This window comes from Lingula anatina, chromosome 10 (assembly GCF_051362555.1).
Source record: "Lingula anatina isolate TDL-2025a chromosome 10, LinAna3.0, whole genome shotgun sequence".
Taxonomy (NCBI): Eukaryota; Metazoa; Brachiopoda; class Lingulata; order Lingulida; family Lingulidae; genus Lingula; species Lingula anatina.
In genome coordinates, this window is record NC_141776.1 from 6,443,760 (window position 1) to 6,456,476 (window position 12,717).

At 36.1% G+C, this 12,717-nt stretch overlaps 1 protein-coding gene across 1 annotated transcript; it reads right to left on the reverse strand.

Annotated features, from left to right (window-relative positions):
• Window positions 1-308: 308 nt before the first annotated feature.
• LOC106156801 (uncharacterized) lies at window positions 309-5,956 on the reverse strand. Its single transcript, XM_013532230.2, has 5 exons — window positions 5,631-5,956; window positions 5,179-5,313; window positions 3,993-4,109; window positions 3,610-3,720; window positions 309-3,242 (listed from the first exon to the last, which is right to left on the reverse strand). The coding sequence occupies exons 1-5, from the start codon at window positions 5,848-5,850 to the stop codon at window positions 1,729-1,731; spliced, it is 2,097 nt and encodes a 698-aa protein (XP_013387684.2). The 5' UTR covers window positions 5,851-5,956; the 3' UTR covers window positions 309-1,728.
• Window positions 5,957-12,717: the final 6,761 nt, after the last annotated feature.

The window sequence follows — 12,717 nt, forward strand, 5'->3', positions numbered from 1 at the left end:
GACATTCATTTGAATAAATGATAACTTTTCTTTCAGGTTGGCACCCATTGAGTTTGCACTCTATTTCATTCAACTCAGTGCCTTCGTAGGAGAAAGACCTACTTCACATTTTTGTTCATTTGTAGTTTCAAGATTTTGACTTACAATTTATTGTTTCAAGGATAGGCATAATTGGTGAGTTAAATGTATTGTTGTCAGCAGAAATATTTTTAACTTTGTGATGCATGTATTTATATTTAAAAAGTGAAGATTAAATTATTGTACTAAGAATTTTTATACATTTAGTTAAAACACATCTGCAGCAGAAGTTAAGTTGACACTTGTAATTTATTTCAAATATTTCATAACTAATTCATACTTAACAGCTCACATAGTGATTTGTATTATTATTTTTCTTTTCTAGTTTTTTCATGTACCATGAGCATTCTGGCATGAAATAAACAGCGATTCAGTAACAACTTATGCCTTTCTTCACTTTTCTTGACTTTGTGTGCTATAATCTGTAAAATTCAATTTCCCCCCACTAAAAAAATTGAGTAATTACTCAACCTTACACACTAAATTTCAAATTTTGTGTCACTTCTATATTGTTGGCTTGTGAATCAGACTTGTTGATAAAGAGAGAAAATGCATGATATCTCAGAATAGAACAGGTTTTAGAATCTGATCGTAATTTTCTTTGTTTTTTTTTGTTCTTTATGTACAAAGGACTTATAAACATACATAATGGTTTAGCAAAATACATTTTTCTGTCCCAATACTGAAAACAGAGGCAATTAACCACTGGTATTTTACGATTATTATTCATCTGTTGTTGTTTAAACATTATATATATATATATATATATATATATATATATATATATATATATAGTTTCCTCTAAGGAAGGTGCACTATGTAAGCAAATATAACTTATAATAATAATAATATTTTTATAAATATCAAAAATATTATAAATACATAAGTTTGCACATGACTCCACAGCTGTCAATAGCACTTCTATTATTCCAAAATTTACCTTGGTTATAGTTACCAGTGCTATAATAAATTATTTCTGATTGAGTAAAAGTAAAGCAGACATTAAAGCAAATGACATCATTTTTTTCCTGTAATTATTGCTATGTGCCCCTTATTAAGTTTCTTTCACAGATTTAATTAAGATGCATCATGTTTGGGTGGCTTAAACATATAATCTCACTCATCCTTGTATCCCTTCGATGAACTTCATCTGGAATTTAATTGTTTCACCACTACCCACAATAGCAATTATAAACTGACATAAATAAACAATGACTATCTTTTTCTAGCATCATTAATTTACTATTACTGACTAAACTTGTTATTCGGAGAATATCAAATGAAATTCAAATACGACAATAAAATGACATTTGTTTATTTTCAGAAAGACTGATAACAGAAAAATGGCATGTAACGGCGCAAACTGCATCTATAGCACACCTAGTAATCTTAAATTACCTCTCTGGTCTGCTTTACATAGTAAGAGTGAACATTCTAAATCCTGTGAATAGCTTATATTTATGTTTTTATATAATATTTTGTAAAATACTCAAGAAATGCATAATGGGTAGTTATTGTCTAAGAAACGTTTCTCTTTAAATTAATACTGTAACAGATATCCCCATTTCTTTGTTTGATAAGACTTATGTAACTATATAGTAATAAGAATATCACAAAGTTGTAAGGTATCATTTTATAAATTGATAGTCATTATACATCAGCATCAGCAAAAACATTTCTAAACATTGCAACAGGGTATATGTCAGGTTGCTCCTCTAAAGCACAGCTTTCCTGAAACTCCTTTTTGACAGTAATATTTTCCTTTGTCTCAGGTGCAATATCTTCAACTTGAAATTCCTTTTTGATAAATTTAGGTGAAACTTCAGTCCCAGGATCTCCATCTTGAAATTCTTTTTTGATAAATTTAGGAGAAATTTCAGTCCCAGAATCTTCATCTTGAAATTCCATCTTGAGAGACTGAATGGAAGTCCCTGTTTCGTCCTGCATTAAAGCAGGCTCCTCTTGATTATATTTACAATGATTCTTTGTCATCTCTAGTGCAGTGTAATTATGCTCGTTTAAAAGATTTTTCCTGATGACATGAGGGCTCTTCCACTCGTGTGGATTTTTTGAAGCTTGGATCCACTCCTTCTGCACATGATCATATTTGACGTAAAATTTCTCTTCATGCAACTGATGTTTGGCAATTTTCTCTCCAGTGTGACACATTTCATGCTGTTTACAATATTTTTTGATGAAGAAACCCTTTTCACAGTACTGGCATTTATATGGCTTTTCACCAGTGTGAGTCCTTTTGTGTCGCATGCAATGATAATTTAGAGTAAAACTCTTTTCACAATACTGGCATTTGAATGGTTTTTCTCCAGTGTGAGTCATTTCATGCCGTACACACTGCTGTTTTAAACTAAATTTCCTTTCACAATACTGGCATTTGAATGGTTTTTTCCCAATGTGAGTCCTTTCATGAGTAATACAGTTGTACTTAGAGGAAAATTCCTTACTACAGTACAGGCATTTAAAAGGTTTCTCTCCTGTGTGAGTCCTTTCATGGATTAGTTGTTTGTTCATGCCATTAAACTGTTTGACACAGTACTGGCATTTGTAGGGTTTCTCTCCAGTGTGATCCCTTTCATGTTTCAAGCACCTGCTGCTGTGAGAAAATCTCATATCACAGAATCTGCATTTGTATGGTTGCTTTTCACTGAGAGATTTTTCATGGTTTCTGCGATGCCTTGCCAGAGAAGAAGAGTGTTTGGTCTCAAATTGGCACAAACCACACTTGTACACCTGCCCACTGTGAATATTTGTGCGATTCTTCAGCATATTGGCAGACCCGAAAGATCTGTGACACAAGTTGCGCGTGTGGTTCTTCAAGTGGGCACGTTTTAAATGTTCCCTCAGCCTCAATGTGGGGAAATTCTTGTTGCAGTTATGACACTGAACATCATCCACTTCTGAACCTCGCACCTTTGAATGTTTTTTCATGCCTTTCCTGGTTGACATTTTCTTGTTACAAATCTTGCACAGGAGTTTAGGGCTGCCATGGGATGCCCTCAAGTGATTCTGAAACTTAGTCTGGTGGTGGCAGCCCATTCCACAGTCTTGACAATAAAGTGGGAAAAGGCCCGAGTGTGTTCTCCTGTGTCTGATCAGTGTAGACTTGGTCTTGTAATGGGACCCACAATCTGGGCACTGGAACGTTTCTTAAATGAATGTACAAGTAAGAAATGTTAATGTTCAATGATAACTCATTATTATAATATATCTAAAAGTAATCAAAATTAAAGCAGACATTACATAAAATAACATAAATATAATTATAATAAGGTTTAACAATTACAAACAATATATCAAAATCCTTTGCAAGTTGAGCAGACTTTACATAATTATAGTTACTGTTGCTGTAATAGTAATAATAATGTTTTACAATTTCAGACAGAACTTATCAATATCTATCACAAGCAAAGACCCGAGTGCCAAAAATTAGTGAAATTTGGAGACACTGAGTTAAACAACTAAAAAGTAACATGTTACTTATTGTAAGCTTCTCAAATGACACAGTTAACTCACCTTTTGGACTAGATATCTTGTTTTTTTCTTCAATATCCTCTTCAGACTCCATGCCAAACGGCTGGTTACTGCTGCCAGTCCAATCATAGGAAAACATATCAGCTTCCTCACCTATATAACAAATGACAACCGAAGAAATTAGTACTTGAGAAGGTTAAGAAGTCTCGTTTGTGATTACAATACATGCAAGTATGGCAGTGTATCAAGTTTGCAGTGTCAGTGATTTCAGCAGAAAAAAAAAAGACATACTACTCAAAATATCTTGCAGGGTGTTACAACATGTATGAAGAAAAGTGGATTCAATATCAGATGTTTCAATCAATTATTTTTTCTTCTTTATGGACATATAGCATATATCCCATGTAACACTTTGTGATACAAACCTGTTTCAACCTTGACACCATTGTGCTGCCCTGACACTGTACAGATATCACTGCTCTCCATCATCACTTGTAAACCACCGAGGCCAGCCAGTTCAACACCCTTCATGTTGTTATTCCCTAGAAATAAAAATCGCACGATTTACAGCTTGGACATGTCTTTTACTTTACTGTCATTCTTTGCTAGTGGTTACAAAATGTTGAATTTGACCGAAAATTTCAAACTGTAATTTTCAAGCTGTAATTTTGCAATGTGATAGCTACACCATCACAGTTTATCATTTCATCAAAAGGGAAACAGCAGATGCCCTTGTCAGGGCACACAAGAGAGTTGAACAGCTATACCCTCCAAATCCAAGACGCGTTACATGGGATCGAGATATATTTGGCACTAAAACTGAAAATCTAATGGAATGTTTTTAGTTTTAGTTTAAATCATAAGGGGGTGTTGTCTCAATGCTTTAAAACTGGTTTTGAAGAATTCAATCCACATTTTTTTTTTACCTTTGCGATTATTTATTTTTTTTGCACCTCAAATCTCCTCCGGAGGCTACGGCCCTGAAGACAGTCAGATTTTAAAGTTTATATTGATGGGTATCTATTTTTTTCTGTTGGAAAACCATCAAAATGGAGGATAGATCAACAAAGATACTTTGGAATGCTGTCAGAAAATATATCTGGATCTGCTCCTGTTATTGACCATGTTACCTGTTGGGCATGATTAAAATCAGTGTTGACTGACTGTGCTATTATAAGCATTATTTATTATTGCATCAAAATTGACAAAATGACCTATTTTGCATCTTTTTTTCTGTTTTTTTTTTTTTTTTTTTTTTGTCTGTACAATTGACAGCTTTGCTGCCTTGTTTTGCTTTTATGACAGCATCCTCCTTGCTCAAGCAGCTCCTTTGATTTGTTATTGAGACACAATGATGTCATGAGAATTTGGTTGGCTGTCTAAATTTAAATTACATTCTTGTTTATTCTTGTTTTATTCTGTATCTTGTATAGCATGTCTATTGCTATATCAGTGTTTTTGCTTTGGTACCATATATTAAGTACGGTCACTGTTTTCCATTTACCCATTTTATGTGAGTGATAATGTATTCAAGTGTTGTTAACTTTAAAATATGTGCATCACAACAGTGCAATGATGATTATTATTTTCATTTCAAACACTGGAACGCACGTTTTCTTTTTTTCCCACTCTGACTGGCACGCCTATATCTACTGGTGGCTGATTTTCGAATATGTGCTGAATGCCGTAAATATAATGTTGGAAGCCAGGATGGACTGGTACTGTCATGCAGATAGGCTTTGATACCTAGAAAACCACAAAAACAATTCATTGATAATAAAAACCTACATGTATATTTACAAATAGAAATTGTATTGCATAGATATTATATACTAAACTAGTAAAGTAAATGTGGTTAAAATGTGCATTAAGCAAGAGTTGTGACACAAATTGCCCAGCATAAATTGGATTTAATACATATATTGAGACTGACAGAAAGACTTCACCTGACAGGCAGAACATGCCTAGTTGTCACTCGACACTATAATCACACGCTCTCTCTCACACACACACACTATATTTGAGTTTCAAAAAAGACACAAACAAATGAAATATATACGTACCGCCTACAAAGTGCTTTGAGCAAACAATAGTTCGATCCCATTTCTCCTCCGATGTGATATCTTTCCTGTTTATCGCCTCCTTCCATAACCGTCGCCTTTCCTCAGACAACTTTTGCGTATCCTCGCCTTGACCTTTGATGATTGTCGGTACTTTATGGAAACTAACACCTTTCTGTGAACTCGGTCTATTGGTACATCCAAATATGCCACATATTGGCATGGCTGTACTTTTTGTACATGATAAAAAGCAACAAAATTCGTCACGCTTATATTACACTGTCCTGGGTATAAAAATGGCGGGCACCGGAAGTCCGCACAAACGGATGACGTAAGGAAAAAACAATTGAATGGATACATACTACTAACTTGAGGAGCCTGATTAAAAAATATTTCCCTAAATGTTCACAATTTTTTTTTTTATATATTTAAAAGAATATATATAGGTAGGCTATTTCCTCTTTCTTAATATCTGTATATAGGTGTAGAATTAGGGGCGGATCCATGATTATTTGAAGGGGGTGGGGGGTCCGCGGATGCAAATCCGCGCCCTCCCCCTCCCTTCATTGTCGTGGGGTTTGGGCCCCCGAAAAATGTGGAAATTCAAATTGTGTACGGTGCCATGTGGTACGATTAAGAACTATATGATTCAGTTTGTCAAAATAATTCTAATTTCAAGAGGGGACCACTGCCATGGTGTTTTTTTCCAGAAATTGAAAGGGGGAGGGGGGTGTCAGGACCCCCTTGACCCCCCCCCCCTAAATCCACCACTGCCTGTTAGAAATAATATAATATAATATAATATAATATAATATAATATAATATATAAACTTTTTTTTAGAGGGCAGATCTAAAACACATAGGCCTATAGGCCTACGTACGTGGCCCTCGATCTTTGAGGGGTTAAAGAAAAATGTGTTTAAAAAAATATTGAACATTTTGAAAAATCAAATATAAAAAACAAAGATATACAAATGATTTAGATATAAAATCAAATGTTAAAAATCTAAAAGCTACATAAAAAGTTAGCATAAACGTAAAATGGATCACGTTTGGACGTAACAAGTAGGCCTATGTTTGATTTTTTAAAAAGAAATACAGTACATCTATTCATTGTTAGCTTAGGCCTATATATTAGTAAATGATTTTTTGTTACTATATTTTGGTGAAATCCCAATCCATTTTAGTGATTTAAAAACTAGTACAGACTTGACATCTAATATGGAATGTTTCTGAAGTATGCAAAGGTCAAACGCTTTCATTTCTCAGAAAAACTCAGAGCTTGTGTAGTTGGGTGTGTCTCTACCAATTAACTGCATGACTACCATGTTTGTAATATTGCTGCATTGTGTAATATGCAGTGGATAGTGCTCCTTTGGGCTGTTCAAAGCATGGCTTTGTCGAAGCATATGGTTCTGTCAAAAAAAGTATCCATATGCATATGTTGGGAACTACGGCATAGAACAATTTGAAATTTTGCCTCCAAGCTGTCGGTTTTGCAGTGCGTAAAATGAGTTCAGCAGTGTTTTAACAAGGCAGCAAAGCTGTCAAATGTACAGACAAAAAACAGAAAATAAAGATGCAAAAAAAGGTCATTTTGTCAATTTTGATGCAATAATAAATAATGCTTATAACAGCACTGTCAGTCAACACTGAATTTTAATCATGCACAACAGGTAACATGGTCAATAACAGGAGCGGACCCTGAGATATTTTCTGACAGTATTCCAAAGTATCTATGTTGATCCACCCTCCATTTTGATGGTCTTCCAACAGAAAAAAAAGATACCAGTCAATATAAACTTAATAACCTGACTGTCTTCCAGAAGACCGAGAAAATGGTCTCAATCCACCCCTTCAATAAGATTACAATTTCAGGACCATGAGAGACCAAAGTCACATGATGAAAGTCTCAATATTTAAAAAATGCCAAAATGTAAACAAGACAGCACTGTTCTGAAATGGGTTTATTTCCATTTTTAACACTTTTTTAACATAAAACAAAATAAACATTTTACTGCCATTTTATATGACCAACTTAGAAAATTGATGAGATGGGAAAAGTATCAATAGAACAGTGTTAAATGTCCAATTTCCTCCATTCTGAGATTCTGAACATAGTGGATGATTGAAACTGACAAACTGCAATGATATGAGTTTATTTCCATTTTTGACACTTTATTACACAATACATGATAACAAGTTTACCATGTTTTTTACATAATCAAATAACAATGTTGTAAAGATGCAGGAAATATCAAACAAACACTTTTAGGCATCTTATTAGTTAAATAATGAGACTGTTAACATGCCTAATAATTGAATCTGAGGAAATGTGAAAAACAGTATAACTTCTAAAATAATGGCCTGATTATGCTGATTTTCGAACTCAACCTGCGTTTTAGTAAGATTGACCACTCCTGTGAGTATGATTACAATTGGCCAATCCGTTTTTCTTATATTGTGTTATCAGTGTTGTATTTATATTGAAAATAGTGAAAAAACAGCATAAATTCCCTAAAAATGGCCCAATCATGCTGATTTTCGAACTTGACCTGCGTATTATGAATATTCATCAGTTCTGTACGTTTCAAGTCAAAAGGTAAAATGGTTTTCCACTTATCGTGTTATCGGTGCTGCATATATGCTGAAAAAAGTGAAAAAACAGCATAAATTCCCTAAAAATGGCCCAATCATGCTGATTTTCGAACTTGACCTGCGTATTATGAATATTCATCAGTTCTGTAAGTTTCAAGGCAAAAGGTAAAATGGTTTTCCACTTATCGTGTTATCGGTGCTGCATATATGCTGAAAAAAGTGAAAAAACAGCATACAGCATAAATTCCCTAAAAGTGACCCGATCACGCTGATTTTCGAACTTGACCTGCGTATTATGAATATTCATCAGTTCTGCAAGTTACAAGTCAAAAGGTAAAATGGTTTTCCACTTATCGAGTTATCGGTAAAAGTGCACGGCGACGACGGCGACGACAGACGCAGATGATGGCTATATGTACAGACACATCTGTGTCTGTACATAAAAATTGTTAATCTGTGCCAGAATGGCGCGAAAAAGACTTCCAAGTATTATGTAGTAGCCAGCACGTCTTTTTGCTCCTTGTGAAGATACAATTTTACTAAGACGTTTTTCTTGTATTCTGAGCGGGGGATAGGTATGAAAGCAGCTACCGTCATAAGTTTGCAACATGCATGTTCTGGGCGACCTTGTGGTAGACAGTCGGCAATCGATCGCTGGAGTCCTGCTACCGGTGTAACAAAATAGAGTCCGTGTAACAGAAAGACCGTCCTCCATTCAGTTTTAATGGTTAATAAGGTTCAAATATTTCCAATACATACTTCATAAAGATCCCAGTCAAAAATATAGTTTATGAAATTTTGATTGGGGAGTTTGATTTTCATAATGAAAATCTGACTGGGGCGTCACCTTTTAGAAGTCAGATTTCAATGGTACACCGGGATTTCCAGGACTACATAGAAAACGTACCCACGACTACCTTTCTCTAACTATTATGGTGAAAGCCAATGTAGTTCAGTGATTTAGAAACTAGTATATGTATGCGTCGCTTTTTAAAATTCTACTTGTTTGCTAGTTCTATTTATTTAATAATTGGATTGGTGTAGTGTGTGAAAAAAATTCTCATTTCCTATGTGAGATATTAAATTTAAATAAAAGAGACAGTTGTTTGTTGTTCTTTTTTGAAGTGCCGGCGGACGATACCAGTCAGCGGTGCGCTGGTGGTACATTAACGTGTCACTTTTGGATCCTGGGAATACGTAACTTTGAAACTAATCGTATGACAAAAGGCTTTTAAACCTAGAACTGTGTTTTGGACGTCGCGTTTTAATCAAAAAGATTCTATGCTCTGTGTGTGTGTGTGTGTGTGTGTGTGTGTGTGTGTGTGTGTGAGGGGGGGATAACAGTGTGTGTGGGGGGGGGGGGAGAACGGTGCGTAGAAGCTAAGGCGAGGGGATTTAAAGATCAGCCGAACGATGCGGGGGGAGTATCAGTGGGCGAACGTACTGGGCGGGAACCACACTGGCTAATTTACTCACATTTCAGCTTTCAAGAAAAGGAGAAATGAAAAGAAAGAAGTCTTTTTTAACTAGAGTCACTTTTCTTTCAACGTTGGTTCAACCATAAATAATTAATCACATCTTATACCCACTAAGGCTATTGTCTTATGTATTAGACAATGTATGTATCAGATAATTATGTCACATCATAAATCAGTATCTGCAAAAACATTTCTAAACATGGCAACAGGATATATCTCAGGTCTCACTTCTGGAGCAATGCTATCCTCAAACTCCTTTTTGACAATGATTTCTGAGAGAAAATCCCTTTGCTCCTTCGTTCTAAGTGTAATTTCCCCAGCTTGAAATTCCTTTTTGATAGTTATAAGTGAAACTTCTGTCCCAAAATCTTCAACTGGAAATTCTGTCTTAACAGACTGAAGTGAGACCCCTGTTTCATCCTGCATTACGGCAGGCTCCTCTTGAATAAATTTACTATGGTTCTCCGTCATCACTTTTCCTGTATAATTATGCTCATTTGAAATATCTGTAAGGATGACATACGGGCTCTTCCTCTCGTGTGGATTTTCTGAGGCTTGGATCCACTCCTTCTGCACATGATCATATTTGACAAACTCTCTTCATAGGACTGGTGTGTGGCCATTTTCTTTCCAGTGTGGCACATTTCATGCTGTTTACAATATTTTTTGATAAAGAAACCCTTTTCACAGTACTGGCATTTGTAAGGCTTTTCACCAGTGTGAGTCCTTTCATGCTTTATACGAAGATTCTTTAAACTAAAACTCTTTTCACAATACTGGCATTTATGTGGCTTATTTTCACCAATGTGAGTCCTTTCATGTCCATTATAAATCTGTCTGATATTAAAACGCGCTTCACAATACCGGCATCTGAATGGGACTTCTCCAGTGTGGGTCCTTTCAGGCTGTATACATTTTCTTTTCTCCCGAAAGCTCACTGGCACAGTGAACCCATCTCTTGACTGAGGCATCTTGTTTTTCTCATCAATGTCCTCAGATTCCATGCCAAACAGGTGGTCACTGCTGCCAGTGGAAAACATGTCAGCTTCCTCACCTACATAACAAATTAACAACCAAAAAAATCAGTAGGCCTACTTGAGAAGGTTAAGAAGTCTTGTTTGTGATAAGAATACAAGTACGGCAGTGTGTCAAATTTGCAGTGTGTGTCAGCAGTTGGAGCAGAAAAAAAAAGAAACACCACTCATTCAAACATCTTGCAGGGATTTACAACATGTATGAAGTTAAGTAAGTTCAATATCAGATGTTTTAACCTTTTTCTCCCTTCTTCATGGACATAGCATATCAGGTCGGTAGCCAGCAATTTTAGAAGGGGGAGGTCTGAAAAAGTGGACCTTTTCAGGGGCGGATCTAGGGTTATTTGAAGGGGGGGTCCGTGGATGCGAAGCTGACACCCACACACACACACACACACACACACAAACTTCGTGTGGGGTCACACACACACACAAACACTTGCCGTGGGGTTTGGGGTCTGCCAAATGGCCCGAAAAATTTTGGTATTTTATATTTTATAGGGCAAACGGTTCCATTTGGAACAGTTTAGAACTATGATTCAGCTGGTCAAAATTTTAATTTCAAAAGGGGGCCAGAGATTGTGTGTGTGTGGGGGTGCAACACTCACCATTGACCCCCCTCTAAATCCGCCACTGCTTTAACAACAAAACCTTTCTGTACCTAGATCAAAATGGACTTAACTTTTGCTGACTCGTCACATCATAATTTTTAGGATGATGAGTCTTATTGAATATTTGATATATAATTTTTATCCCTAAGGCCATAACATTTAATGCAGGCAACAATTTGCTACCTTGTTATTATTGTTAAAACGATTAGGATAGAGGGGTTATATAATAAAAGCTGCCTTGTTTGGCCAAATCATAAACAATCAATATTCCTTGTTGCCTTCTCTCTTCATGTAAATAACATTGGCCCGTAGCCAGCAATTTCGGGGGGGGGGGGGGGGGCGTTTTCTGAAAAAGTGGACCTTTTACCATAAAATCCTCAAGTACATAGATCAAATTTTACCCAGAGTGGATCTTTTCCCAGCCAAAAGGCTGGTTCTTTCGACCCCCCCCCCCCCCTCCGGCTACGGGCCTGTAACACTAGTGCCCAAGGGCTCTCGTAGCCTACTCCTTGTTTTTATTAAATGAAAACCTAAAAATGAAAATTTAAAAAAATATATGCATAGAGTGTACATTTGATCATTGCATGGATATCATTTAAACTTCAAACATTATGCAATGAAATTTATAGGGCCTAGTATGTAGCAGTTATGAACCAAATCCATTGTGATAGTAGGCCTAGGCCCTAATGACCGCTGTGCCAGTTCTATCTGTGATTGTGATATTTCATAGAAGTCTTCATACAGACAGTACTAACGAGTAGCTTGATTAAAAACGTTTCTCGAAGAATATTTTTGTATTCAAAAGAATTTTAGTGAATAATTTTCTCTTTCTTTCTCTATAGGTGTATATGCTTAGCACCCTGAGCTTCAGAGATAACTTGACACTAACCTCTTCACTATAGCCTATCTTCATCGTGTCAAGTTACCTCTGACGAAAATAGTTTGACCTAGTTTATATAAGCCAATCGAATCCATGTTTCAAAATTTTTCACCAAAGTTTGGTGAAAACGCTGATTGGTTGACCGTCAATCGGCAATCCTCGGTTGATTCCGCAAGCTCCATACTAACAACATAGTTTTTGTCGAGTGCGGAGACATCCGAGTAGTTCCGAGTGCATAACCGTACACAAAGAAAGCATGGAGTATATTGGAATTGAAACCAGAGCAGTTTGATGCCCTGCATAATTATCTACTGAGGGATGATGTATTTTGCGTGCTGCCCACAGGTTACGGCAAGTCCCTGATATTCAGCCTTATCTTTGATTGGTCCGGATTTGAACAAAGCGCGCTTTGACTCGTTCGCGTTCATTGGCTAGATCGTTCAATGAGTCATTGAGTGCGGGCTTTAAATTTGATTGGCGGGCGGCGGA